Raw genomic sequence first — 15,364 nt, 5'->3', positions numbered from 1 at the left:
CACATACGTTGACGTATTAATTTTTCTCATTTAGCCAAACAGTCCACAGATCCTTCACATTCTTTTGTGCATACATATAGCAGTTTCTGCAACGCATCCACTGCAAAAAATTCAATATCTTTAAGAAACACTCTGTATAATTACTGATACATATTTTAATTTTAATTGCATTTCTTGAGTGTTGTTGCCCATTGATCAATTATGATTTTCTTGAATTTCTAGAGAATTCATAATGCTTTGAAAAAGTAAATATGACCTCATTAATTAACTCAACATTCCTATCCATGTTGATTACATCATCAATAGTTATCAAGGAGCTAGAAATTTGGATGGCCTGGTTGACTGAGTAGTTAGCATATCTGCTCTTCAGCTAAAAGACTGCAGGTTTGAATCCCACCATGGGCATGGATGTTTGTGATTGTCTGTGAACAAACTAGTGGTGGTGGGCAATAGATGCTGTTGGTGTAGATGATGCAGTTTGCCATAGTTGGTGGATTGAGTGGTGGAGACGGAGAGTTGTAGAGTAGGGGCCCTCCCTCAATGAGTCTTTGGACTCCTTGGAGGTGTCACATAATAATAATAATAGTGAAAATACTTTTGCCAGCCTGGTTGGCTGAGTGGTTAGTGTATCCCCTCTGCATCCAAAAGGCTGCAGGTTCAAATCCCGCCTTAGGCATGGATGTTTGTGATTGTCTGTGAAAATATTAGTGGTGGTGGGCAGTAGATGGCATTGGTGTAGTTGCAGTTTGTTGTAGCTAATGGATTAAGTGGTGGAGACAGAGAGTTATGGAGTAGGTACCTTCCCTTGATGAGTCTTTGGACTCCTTGGAGGTGTCACATAATAATAATAATAATTAACAAGCCATTATTGTTGCCATTAATAAGCCATTGATTATTTTTCCTGAAGATATAAGATTCATGCAGCCCCTTACAGGAATTAATCACTGTAATATGTTCATGTATAAGATGATATTTGAAGTTAAAAAAAAAATTCTTGGAAAACATCGGGTGTAAAATCTGAACATCTGAATTCAGTGATAAAAAACATTATCAAGCATTCGTCTAGCTTTTAAAGTAATGTGTTGCAGTGCTATGTTAGATATGTATGATATGTTAGAACATGTACTGTGTTCTAATATGCTTTTGCTTTTATATTATGCTAATTAGAATATTAATATACTGATAAGTGGTAGATTAATATATTTTATATATAAATATTTTTATTTAATAAATGTGTTCATTACAGCAAACATATAGTTGTTTTCATTTAAATCTTAATGAAACCTTACTGGCATGATGAATTACAATATATGAAACCAAAGACTTGTATAAACATAACATTGATCGTCTCATACTGGAAGACATTGTTTGGTTAAATTACAGTAAAGAAAATACCTGCTGTAATTTCTATTCCTACATTATATTAAAGTAAAAGTAATGGGTAAGAAGCTGTTGGTGAGTGTAAAATCTGTGGTCATTTTATACAGTGAGCACAGCACAAAATAAACATTTTGAAAATAAATTTTGGAGGTTGTCTTATACACCTAGTTACCTTGTGATTAGCATAATATTGAAGTTACAGTAAAATGGAAATTAAATGAGACATGGTTATTTTGATATTATATGTTACCATTAGATCAATGTAGATCAATGCTTGAATCAAAGTTCTGGCAGTTCTTAATGGCCAAAAACTCAATAGTCTAGAATTATTGCTTTGTTGTTGAATTATTGATTTGAGTTCTTAGCTTGTAGACTTCAGATATTGTAAAAATTAACTTTAAAATTTAAATTAAATTGAAATTAATGTATTATTTCAGGCAATTAATGTATTATTATTTGGCTCTTTATATTTAAGTAACTTAATGGGTACACCTTTTTGGACAACTCGTATAGCAGAGTACATAAGTTCTTTTCGCTATACCCTTTGGTATTAATAATTTGGTCTAGCTACTCACTGATGAAGCCTCAATAAAGGCTGAAACCGGTCTGGGTAGTGACCTCCCTACCATAATGTAATAACAGTATACATTTCCTAGGAAATATGTTTTTACATTATGGTAAATACCAAAGAATAGTGATCAGAACTTTCCCCACCTTTGCAACGAGTTGCCCATGTTTGTACTACGTTCTAGGAACTACTTGCATTCAGCTCACGCTGGTATTCGCCGCTACTTTTATAGTTTTTTATACTATATTCGGCATGAAACTCTTTGATTCCAATCTTTGAGTTTCTTATTTGGTTTTAAAACAATGTGGGATCTAATATCCCCTTAATTTAATTAGTATTATTTCAGTTTATTTCAATTTCAGGAAAGCAATTATTGATAATGATAATATCAATAATAACACTAGTCAACAAAAATTGTGTAACCAGTTTTAAAACTACGTATGTTAAGGAGAATTTAAAAGTGGAACTTGTTATTTTATGGCTTAGAATTAAAAAAAAAATGGAATCTGTGTTTTATCAGCATATCAGAATTGTTTTGTTATAAGAATAACAAAATGTAAGCTTCGTTAAGCATTATTTCTTGATAATAATTAATAAAAAATAATATATATATAATTGTCAATTAGAAAAAAAAATTTTTTTTAAGCTGAATATAAACAGCCCAAATTTAAGTACTTATATATTTTACTACTTTACAATAAATAAGAAGTTTAAAATAAAATTTAAAAGTGCTTATAAGTACTTTTAAGTATAAGTTCACCCTTGAACAACGTGGGTTTGAGACTGTGTGGGTCCAATTATATGCTGATTTTTTTCAATAAATATATATTATTATTGTTATTATTAAGAGAGACCTCCAGGGAGTCAGAGACTCATTGAGGGAGGCCACATACTACACACACACACACACACCAGCTATCATACTTATTCTTGAATTCATTCACACTACTTGCACTCACAACATCCAAAGGCAATCCATTTCAATCATGCACCACCATCTGAGAGAAAAATCTAGCCCTCACACCCTTTTTGGCGGCATTCATTCTCAGCTTCCAAGGATGCCCTCTCGTCCTTTCTCCACCCTCCATAAATTGAAAAATTCCATCAATTGAAATCCTGTATGACCCTTTCAGAAGTTTGTAAGTCTCAATCATATCACCCCTCTTTCTCCTGTTTGCTAGTGTCTGCAGTCTAAAAATTCTCAACCTGTCTTCATAATCAGTATTCCAGAATCCTGATATCATTTTTAAAACTCTCCTTTGTACTCTCTCCAATATATCAGAATCACAACGGGAACTAGGAGACCAGACCTGTGCACAGTAGTCCAAGTGAAGTCTTATCTAGATGGTTGTCTTCACAGAATTAGTACTATCTATCCATCCAAGAACAATTTTTGTAGATATTCTCATCTTAATACAGCCTAATGGGATCTACCATCTTCAATCAAAAGAATCAGAACTAATAAAGGATGATATATCCATACAACTTCACATCATCCTTCTCAGAAGTCTAGCATTATGGAAATGTAATTTCTATAATGTAAGTTCATCATGCATATACACACACACACACACACACACACACACACACACACACACACACACACACACACACACACACACACAAAACATATATATATATATATATATATATATATTATATATGATATATATGATATATATATTATATATTTATATATATATAATATATTATACTCCACAGAATTGCTTCTGGAACATGAAATGATGTTGATTCTAAATCAATTTTCCTCTCTAAAGGTTATAACTCTGTTCTTATCTCTTAGAATAATAAACAGCCATGGCTTTCACTTTTATTCTTCTGAGGAAAACAGTTCAATAGGTTTCTATGCCTTATTATTATTACCCCAAGACCTCATGGAGTCAAAGACTCATCTGGGAGGTCCTTTTATCACACACACAGCTCATCATACTGTATCTTAAACACACTCAAACTCCTTGCAGACACCACACTCTCAGGCAAGGCATTCCAATCAGCATACCAGTCATTTTGGACTCTAAAATAATTGTGTTTTACAGTCCAAAATGACTTCTAGTTCCCTCATTTTACTCTTGGTTATTTCTTGCTGCAAAAGAGAATTTTTTATTGGAGAATATTTAAATATTTTCATACTTCTTCATATGCTGCTAATTGCCGAAGATAGATCATCTCGCAAATCATACTGATCAACTCGGGCCACACCATCTAACTCAGAATCATTATCATCTTTATCGTATTCAGAATCTGTATTGAATTCACTATGACTGCTACAAGTCACTGATGCTTCACCTTTCAAATTTTTAACATAAAATACTTTTGTTACAGCTAGATGTAGTGCATGGTTGTAGCAGTATTGTTAAATAGTCAGTGATAATTTTCTGAATTTTTCCATAACAACTGCACCATCCCTTGTAATTGCAACCGCATCACTTTCAACTTTTAACTGAAAGTTTTCTAATGTTTCCTGAAGCAAGGATAACACTTTTTCTGCGGGACAGTTCCCATGTATTCTTACTAAACCAAGGTTCATATAGGTCTCATTGCAGTATACGTGAACATTCATGTATCTGCGATTCTTGCAACTGGTCCACTCGTCTATTGAAATACTCAGTTTTTTATTATCATATTTGAATACTTCCAATTTCTGGATGTACAGCTGTTTCACTTTACTATAACAATTATGCATTAGTGTCATAACTGAAGATGGACTTCTTGGCAACTGCATTCCTTTGCTTGTGAAACTTTCCCTAATAAACTCACTTTTTGTGATGGTGTTCACTAATATCCCATCCAAGGCTGCTAATTTGCTTACGGTTTCTTTTAAATCCAGTCCCTTGACATAATGTAAAATTGTCATTTGTCTCTTAGAAGATGAAGGCATTGGCTCATCATTATTCAATTCAGACTTCAAAAGGAACTTATAAAAAAGGCACGTGCACGTAGGCACTACAACACAGTAACTGAAAATGAAGTGATGAAGCTATTGTTCTCCTAAAAGTCCTGATGGGGCCCTCTAGCGGGCTAAGTAGGTGTTCTTGGCCGTTGGGCAAGGTCTGCTGATGTAAGCCTCCCAAATTTGAGGCAGTCTCATATAACCAAATTTGTTGAGATTTGAAGAGTTAGGGCTGAGGCTCAGCAAACAAAAAAACAACAAAAGTCCAACTCGAGTATTAATATATATATATATATATATTTTTTAAATACTAATGCTTGAGTTGGAATATGAAATATTTATTAGAACATTTTAAATAAATTTTATTTACGAACCAGTTCATTTTGTTTCAGACAATCTATAAAAAAATATTAAAATATGCATTTATTAAAAATTTTCCCGATTTCCCAACCAAATTTTCTCGGGATCTGGGAACGGGAAACGAAAAAAAATTCCCAAGAATGGACAGGAGGGAATTCCTGCCCAGAAACCCTAGTTCCAGGAGAGTGGAAAGAGGGTATGATAGTTCCATTGCATAAAGGTGACACCAAGACAGAGGTAGCAAACTACAGACCAATTAATGTATCAGGAGTGGTTGTTAAAGTATTGGAAAGGTTGGTTAAAGGTAAAATCCAACATTGGCTGGATAGGGATGCAATACTCTACAGTGGGCAACATGGCTTTGTAAAAGGTAGGTTCCTGTCTTAGTATTTATCCACATTTTATAATAAATTTAAATACTACATGGAAAACTATTACAAATGTTGGAACAAATTGTGGATATGAAGCATGGATTCACATGCTTCATCGTAGCATGAAGTAGCTAATAGCATGGATAGGAGGATGGCTGAAATACAGACACCAGAGATGAGTATATGATGGAGTGGAATCTAAGAGAATGAGAGTGACCAGTGGAGTATCTTATGGTTCTGTATTAGAGCCACTACACTTTAATTTGTATATCACTGGTACAGGGAGAGATTTAAGATGGAATATTCAGTTGTTTGCTGATGATGCAAAACCAGGGAGAATAGATAAAGGTGATGTAGATATTATTTAAATTAAGGGGATATTTAATCCCACATATCCTGCAGGATGATTTAAATAAATTAGCATTGTGGACAAAGGCTAATGATTGTCAATTTAATGTTGCAAAATGTAAGGTTATGCACTTTGGGTTGAAAAGGTTGTATGCAACCTTTTCAACCCAAATTGAAATTGTTGATATTGGAATGCAGGAAACTGACTTGGGGATAATGGTAGACAGAGATTTCAAGTTCAGAGGGCATATTGCAAAAGTTGGTAAAATAGCTCAAGTGATTATTTCAGTGTTGAAAAACATACTAACAAGTAAAGATATGGAAGTTATTACATCCTCTTTATAAGGCTATGATTCATCCACATATTGACCACTGTGTGCAAATTTGGTCACCTGAGTTTCTTAGGAACTAGGTGGTTGTAGAGAAGGACTGTGCAATGCTCCCTGTGAGGACAAGTTGAAGGATTATGAGTTGCCAAGTTTAGTTGATAGGCAGAAAAGAGGGGACATGATGGAAACTTTTATGATATGAAAGGTGATTTATAAATTGATACACAAAAATTTTTTCCATGTATGACATGTAGTCAGAAAAACAGGAGCATATGTGGAAGTTGTGTAAGAGGGTGGTTAGTAGGGATGTGCAGACCAGATTTTTTGTGTGGAGAGTGGTGAATGAGTGAAATGGATTGCCAGAATTAGTTGTGAGTACCCTGATAGTGAATGAGTTTAAGGAAAGATGTGATAGGATTTATGTGTGTAAGGGTTAGTTTAGGTCTCCCATAATGAGTCTCCAGACTCCATGGAGAAACTGTTGGGAGAAACTGTCCATATTGGGAAGGGTATGTCTTATCTTAGGAATTCGCTTACATTTTATAATCAAGTGACAATGGAGTTGAATAAGGGAAATAGCTACCCAGCGATATGGCTAGACTTTGCAAAAGCATTTGACAAGATTCCCTATAGAACTGTGTTGCATAAATTGGAGCAAATAGGGATGGATATGAATCTGGTAATTAATTTGGATTAGAGGGTGGCTGATGGACAGATATCAAAGAGTGGTTTATGAAGGAGTTGAGTCCAAGAGAAGACAAGTGACCAGTAGTGTACCATAGGTCTCAGTACTTGGTTTTCTGCTGTTTAATTTGCATTATAATGATATATGAAATGATTTGATGCGAAGTGTTCAGTTTGCTGATGAAAAAAAAAAAAAAAAAAAAAACCTGAAAAGAGTGATAGTCAATTAAGATGATGTAAAGATCTTGCAGGGTGGTGTAAATAGACTGGCAGTTTGGGCAAAGGTAAATGGTTACCAGTTTAATTTGGCTAAGTGTAAGGTGATGCACTTTGGAAAGGGATCAGAAGCTGTGTACTATATTGATTAAGCCAGGAATTTGGATGTGACTGTGGACAGGAGTTGAAGTTTAGAGGGCATATTGCAAAGGTAACTAAAACAGCACATCAAATTATGTAATTGTTGAAGAACACAAGCATGGAGAGAGAGAGGTTATTGTTCCACCATATAAGGCTTTAATAAGACCGCATCTGGACTACTGACACAGATCTGGACTCCCGGATTCTGTAGGGATGAAGAAGTTGTGGAGAGGATCCAGCAGCGAGTGAAAAAGATTGTGGCAGGCCTGTGGAATGCTCACTATAAGAATAGATTGATGGTTTCAAAAATTAGCTGATAGGTGAAAAAGAGAATTCATGATAGAAGCATTTAAGTTATTAAAGGGGGGGTTTTATAGGATTGACACTGAAACCTTTTTTCAGTACATGGCAGGAAGGGAGAGAACAAGGGGGTCACCAGTGGAAGTTGTCTAAGAGTGTGGTTAGCACAAATGTTTGGACTAGATTTTTTACTTAGAGTATCTTGAATGGGTCACTAGAGGTGCTTGTGGGTACTTCATCGGTGAATGAGTTTAAGGAAGGATATGATAGGTATTGTGTGAATAACTGATCTCTCATGATCAGCCTTATGACTTCATGGAGATAACTATAATAATAATGATAATTAAATATAAAATTTACTTATCTTTTCACAGCTTACATGGTGACCGATGTGCAGCAATCACCACCTAGAGGCCAAGTGTATTGCCTCAGTATGATAATGCAATAGGGAGAAGAAAAGCAGTGATAATAAATGAGATGATAGTGAGAATGTGTAGGAAGATAGGTTTGGAATTATGTGGATACGTCGAGTACCTTTGAGGATAGACGGAAATTGTGTTCAAATGTAATCCATCTCTTGCATACAATTTCCGTCTAGCCTCAAAGGTACTCCATGTATCCACATAATTCCAAACCTATCTATGGGCAAGTGAGTGTGTTAAGACAAGGGTTCCAAGGGTAGAATGTAGCAGGGATGGCTTAGTATGATTAGTAGTTTGATTAATAAGAGGGCATATGCTATATTCCAGAGCCAAGTGGATTATGTGAGGAATAATAATAGCTACCATCATTTTGTATTTGGTATTTTTGTATTATAAAAGTCATCAAAGGCTTGAAATGTGGAAAGACAGCAGGAGTAGATGATATTCAACCAGAAATGCTGAAGTATGGTGGTATAAAAGTCTTACAGTGGCTGCACTTCATAGTTCAGAATGCCTGGACAGAGGGACGAATTCCCGATGATTGGAGTAGAGCTCTCATAGTACCCATTATTAAAAAGGAAAATAAAACACTGAATGTGAGAATTACAGAAGTATTTCCCTACTGAGTGTTCCTGGTAAGATTTATGCAACTATACTTGAGAAGAATTGTGGAAGAAAAGTTTGGTGAAGAACAAGCTGGATTCAGGTCAAATAGAGGCTGTCAGGATCAGATCTTCACTTTACGACAAATAGTGGAGAAATGATTGGAATATAACGAAGATCTGTATTTAAGTTTTGTTGATTTGGAAAAGGCATATGACAAGGTGCCAAGAGAGAAGCTATTCAATACGCTACAGTTATATGATGTCAATGGGGCATTATATCAAGCAATACTTAGTCTTTATTTGAGTTGCAAGTCAGCAGTGAGAATTGAAGGAAGTACAGGAAGATGGTTTAATGTTAAATCTGGTGTGAGACAAGGATGTACATTATCCCCTCTGTTATTCATTATCTATATGGATCACATTATGAAGGAAAGTGGTATTAAACATGATATCAAAATTGGAGATGTTAATGTCAGCTCTTTGCTTTATGTAGATGATGTTACACTTTTAATAAATCCAGCACACGTCTGCAAGATTCTCTGACTAAATTGAATAACTGTTGTAATAGATATGGTATGAAGGTCAGCAATAAAAAGACAAAGACAATGAAAATAGGCAGAATCGATGAAAATGTTAACTGTGTTGTGAATGGGGAACCAGTGGAACAAGTAAAACATTTCAGCTACTTAGATACGATTTTTAGTGAAGATGATAAATTAAATATAGAAATAGATAATAGAATCAACAAAGCTGGTATGGTAGGAAGTCAATTGAATAAAGTAATGTGGAATAAAAGAGAAATTAGTCGGAACACTAAATTAGCTGTATATAAGACAGTGTTCAAACCGTTTTAACTTATGGATCTGAAAGCTGGGTCAGAAGTAAAACACTTGACCAAAGACTAGAGACCGCAGATATGAGAGCCCTGAGAAAGATTAGAGGCGTGAACAGATGGCATCAATGGCAATATCATATTAAAAACAAGGATATTAGGAAAGAACTTGACATTGTCAGCATCCAGGAATACATTAGCAGAGCTGATCTCTGGTGGTATGGTCACCTAAACAGAATGGGCAAGGAAAGATTAGCAAAACAAGTGTTCTCTGCCAGGTTGGCAGGAAAACGACCCAGAGGAAGACAAGATATAGGTGGATTGATACGATACAAAGTGCCTTGGACAATAGAAATATAAGATCTGATAATGTTGGAGTCTTGACAAGTAACAGACTGATTTGGAGGAAAATTGTAGATAGGAAGTTAGTAATGATGTAAATTTTTCTTGTAGTACTATTATATCCTGTACATGTCAGGAATTTGATGATGATGATAATAATAATAGTTATATGAAGACTAGCAGTGCACTGTTTTTTCTGTATACAAATGCCAGGAGGGAGCATTATGAAAAAGGGAATGAGTTTCTGATGTTGATTGACTCAGTCTTTCCAAAGATTTTCGGTATCATCAAAACGTGATTAATGGAGTAGGATGTTCTCACATGGATAAAAATAGAAGGGTACAGCAGAATAGGGAAGGTAAATGGAGTGGTAAAGTGTTACTCACTGTAAGAGATGAACTACTGCATTCTATTAAGGTAGAGAATCAGAGTGGAAAGAACACTTAATGGCTTTGAGAAGATATGGGATGTGGGATAGTACAAGATATTTAGTGAAATACTGCTATAGACAAGGGAAAATAGTGGTGATAAGCAGAAAATGTTTAGGTAAATTTGTTTTAAGCTAGTGCAAAGCAAGTGATTATTACAGGGAACTTCAACTATAGCCATATAAACAGAGTAGAGGGAGCAGCTTACAGTACTAAAGGAACTGAATTGTTGGACTTCTTGAGGAACAACTGTTTTAGTCAGTATATGGTAGAAGGCGCATGAGGATATTAATGACTGACTTAGGTAATATGTAGTGGAGGGAACATGAGGATCAAGAGTTTTAGACTGTCATAGCATTAAAGGGATCTGATTGTGATGGAGATTTCACACTTCTCCCAAATGATGAAAGTGCCATATAGTCCTGACTTTGAGGATGAATAAGCACATACAAGTATCAAAGCAGAAAGAATTTAAGTGGAATTACAAAGTAGGCTGATAAGAGACTTAGAAACCAGCTTGGACTAGTACAATGGATGAAAGAATTTGTGGGAAAAGAAATTAGTTGCACATCAGAGATACTTAAGAAAAATTTGTTGAAAGCAGTGGCAGATTGTATATCTTGAGTGAAGAATATCAAGTGATTTGGAGTCAAGTGGATGACTAAAGAAATTAAACAGGAATTTCAGATGATAAAAGAGAATATAGAAAACATATAAAGAGAATGGAGAACAACTGGATAAGGAATAGCAAGGTGACTACTATATAGTAAGGAGAGAAATATTAGCATTACAATATGCAAGCAGACTAGTGCTGCAATCCAAAGAGAATCCCAAAGAGTTTTTTTTTTTTTTTTTTCACTATGCATCCAGTAGTAGGAAAAAGGACAATGACTTGACAGTTTTTCTTGCTGGATGGAAATTGGACTTGGGTTACCAGATGACATAGTTGGTCTATTTAACGATCACTTTATCAGAGTGTTCCATCCTGGAAAAGCAGGCATTATTCCTAAAGGAATAAGGAGGGGCTAAGCATGGTAAAAATGAATGAAGAGAAAGTATTCCAAATCTGAATACTCCAAATGTCAATAGGAAGGGGGGGGGACAGTCATATGATGAGTTGCCACTGATTACAGAATTTTGCCACATGTTTTAAGGGAGAATGCTTTGGAACTGACTGGATAATTTCAATCCTGCTCTAAAGACTAAACATATTGTGTTGCAACCACTTTTAGACTTCCAATAAGAATGAATTTGGGTTTGGTTGGGATTATGACCAAAGCAACTATGATGTAACCAGTGTATTGTCTGTTATTATTGTTATTATACAGGTATCTTCATGGAGTCAGGAGACTCATCGCAGGAGATCCATTATTCCCCCAATACCTATTATACCCTTCCTTAAATTCATTCACTAACAAAGCACTCAAAACCATCTCTGCCAATCCATTCCACCCACTCACCACCTTCCATTCAAAAAGTCTAGTCCTAACACCCTGGCTAACCATGCTCTTACACATGAGTGACACCTCATTCTCTCCCTTCCTGCCAATGAAAAAAAAACGTTTTTAGTGTCAATCCTATAAATCCTCTGTAATAACTTGTGTACTTCTATTGTATCTCCTTTTTTTTTGCTTATCAGTTAGTTTTTGAAGTCCACAGACCATCAATCTATTCTCATAGCGAGATTTCCACAGATTTGCAACATTCTTTGTCATTTGTCTCAGGATTCTCTCCATCAATTCTTCATCCCCATGGAATCTAGGTGTCTAGATCTACACAGAGTAGTCCAGATGTGTCATTATTAAAGCCGTATATAAAGAAACAATAACTTCTCTATCCCTACTTGTTAGTGTGTTCTTCAACAACCATGTAATATCGTATGCTGTTTTCACCACTTTTGCAATATGCCTTCTAAACTTCAACTCCCTGTCCACAATCACCTCTCCCCCCAAGTCCCTGACCTCATCAGTTTCCTGCAGCTCAGTTCCATCAATAGAGTATACAGCTTGTGATCTCTTCTTCCAAAAGACTATTTTGCCCTCCTTCCACTACATTGACACCTTCCCAGTACTGAGGTTTAAACTGAACAGCTTGATCAGATGAACTGGTAATTCTCTTGCGAAATCTCATAGTGTATGGAACAATATTTCATCTAATCCCATGGCTCTGTTCACATTAAGGTTCTGCACTATTTTAATCACCTCCATTTCTTCAGCCTCTATTCTTCCATCAGTCAATATCACATCTTGCATTGCAGCATCACCTAGATGTTACACCCCCTGAAAAATACTCACTCAGTAATTCAAATTTTAAGGTCCTTCTTCCATAATCATTCCTCTTTTTACTTGCCACATAGCAAAAGAACTCTTTAGAATTTATTCTGGTTTCATCAGCTAGCTTTCTCTCATAATTAGTTTTGGTCATCCTTCTTGCCTGTTCCTTGTACTGCTCATGGGCATGCTGATTATCTTTTTCTTTATAATATCTCTACAACCTTTTCCTTGCCTGCAATTCCTGCCTAATGAAACCGTTCATCCATCTAACTCCTACCTGATTTATCTTTCTAACTCTGGGTTACCTAACTTATTCTGAGAGTGCTTTCTTCCTCCCATGCAACCACCATCTCTCCACTTCAAATTGTTATGCCGTGGCACTGTTGAAAGTTGACTTCTCAGCTTGTCATAATCACCTATTTTGTATTTGCATATAGTCAATGTCACTTCTGGCATTGCAACATCACCACCTACATGGTACACCCTGCAAAATGCTCACTCAGTAATTCAAGTATTTTGTTTGTTTCTGTTACCTCCCCACCATCATCACTTTTTAAAGTAATCCTTCCATAGTCAGTCCTCCTTTTACTTGCCACATGTTATATCTTCTTCAATTAGTTTATCTCTTACATAGGGACACACACCGCCAGATTTTTGGGAGGAAAATCTTGCCACTTTCTTGTGAGCCTGGCTAACTCACCTCTAGTTGAAAAGCCTTTATAAAATGTTCCATGTTGAACATTCCTGCCAAATAGTAAATGCATATGAGTGAAGATGCTATTAGCTCACCCAAGCTAACAATATTTACACTTCTTAAACACTTCACTAGCAAAGTGAGTATTTAGAACTCGTGATTTTTTTTTTATGTTATTCCTGCCAACGATTGCTATTCCCTACATACAAGAAATTTAGGTTACTTTCAAGTTAATGCTTTTAATCTGAAAATAAACACTGGAAAGAACACAGTCTGGCATTTTTTCTTTTGTTTTGCTGATTATTCCCAACTGATTGTTGACTCTGTTTTACTGACAATGCCACAAATATGATGTCATATTTTTATTATTATTTAAAATCCAGATTGTGTTTTCTATAATTGATAAGTTAATGTTTTGCAAAGTATATGTTTTAATAAACTCTATTTCCAGATATTAATGAATGTGCCACGTTTGGTCATAACTGCTCTCAATTGTGTACTAATATGAATGGCACATATGCTTGTAGCTGCCACCAAGGCTTTGTGAAATATGGAGATCACTGTGTATCTAATGGTAGGTAACTTTAATTTCAATATACTTTATTATTTATCAGTATAATAACTTAGATATAAATAGACATTCTAAGTAATGAGATAGTACATCTGAATGTATTTAGTTTGATACATTCACTGGGGGACCTAACCTAAATACTTCTAAGCCATGCATGAACTTTATTTTTAACAATAAAACTGCAACATTGTATTTTTAGGTTTTTGTTTCTCTGCAGCCACAAAAGGTTGTAAAGCTATCCCACATATTTAGTACCATGGGTTGTTAAAGGGTTAGATAATCCAGAAATCCTGATCTAGAGACCAGACAAGGAACTTTTTAAGCAATGTTAGCTGTTCCAATTAAATCAGATTAAATTTATTAAATCAGAATGAGTGCCCATCACTATTTAAGATATGAGAGTCTTATTCTAATCACACATAATTAAAGTTTTTTTTTTAATACAGTTAATTAATAACTAATAATACAATGTTTCCTCAGTTCTCCTGAAACTGAGGAATCCTCATGGCACAAGTATCTCCTAAAGCCCCCCTAAAATGACATACATGTGCATAAGGTGGTGCTGATATTCAGAAGACCAAAACAGATGGGATCCTTTTAAATAATAAGAATAATGTTATTTATCAAAGCATCAAGGATCATAGAAGGATGAAAGCAGGTACAGTATTTAATATTAAACATAAAGATTAGTTTTTTTGTTTGTTTGGTTTTTTTTCTTCTAAAATTAAACCCACACAAAAAGGTTACAAAACCTATAGTACATCAGGACTGCAAAAATAAAACTGCAACATTGTATTTTTAGGTTTTTTTCTATTCTCTACACCCACAAAAAGTTGTAAAGTTATCACACATTTAGTACCATGGATATTATTTACTTATGTGCAGGCAAGAAGGGATCACAAGGAATCCTTGAACAACTAAAAGTTGTATTTGGAGAATACAGAATAATGTCAGCAGGACAAAGGAACAGAGATGGAATGAAAGAAGAGAGAGAAAGGTTAATTCAGTAGGTTCAGGTTAGAAGCTGAATAGTGAATGGATATTGAACAAAAAGCTGATCATATTCTTACAGTCTTAAGAGAAAGTGATGGAATGATAATCACCATTTCAAGAGAATATTTTCCATGAAAAGAAGATGCATAAGATGGAAAACAGAATATCTCTACTACTCCAGAATATCTGGAGCTGTGAGAGAATGATAATCATTTAATCAATAATTTGAAGGCATCTGATGTTTGGGTGTCAGGTACCAGCTGCAATCACTATTGGGAGATGAATAGGCCCTCAGTACCAACCTTTATAGCATCCAGAAAAATCAATAATGGTGTAAATTCATTGTTTCCTCCCCATGGTATTTTTGTAATATTTTTCTTATTTAACATTATTGCTGCTTAATGATGATGATTGAGTTTCATATGTATTATAAATAAATTATTTCCCTTATGAAAAGAAGATATGCAGTATTTAAAACTTTAATGCATCAGCCATCTTCTATGCCTTCCTTACTATAATGTTTTCTTTTACTGTTCTGAAATTTTATATTCCTACCTCTAGACACTGGTCCACCTGACTGAAAGAAAAGTGGCCTC

The 15,364-nt window shown here is 35.0% G+C and overlaps 1 protein-coding gene across 1 annotated transcript in view; it reads left to right on the top strand.

Moving 5' to 3' along the window:
* The window catches only part of mgl (low-density lipoprotein receptor-related protein megalin), an 890,817-nt gene that overhangs the window by 783,166 nt on the left and 92,287 nt on the right, over positions 1 to 15,364 (top strand). The window contains exon 69 of the mRNA XM_090412774.1: positions 13,656 to 13,778. Coding sequence (XP_090268900.1) covers positions 13,656 to 13,778 — 123 coding nt within the window. The remainder of the gene's footprint in view (positions 1 to 13,655; positions 13,779 to 15,364) is intronic.

Source organism: Typopeltis vanoorti, chromosome 23, assembly GCF_054136105.1.
Source record: "Typopeltis vanoorti isolate ZY-2024b chromosome 23, IOZ_Tvanoo_1.0, whole genome shotgun sequence".
Lineage (NCBI taxonomy): Eukaryota > Metazoa > Arthropoda > Arachnida > Uropygi > Thelyphonidae > Typopeltis > Typopeltis vanoorti.
Note: the sequence above shows the minus strand (reverse complement) of the source record. Positions and strands in the feature narration are given on the sequence as shown.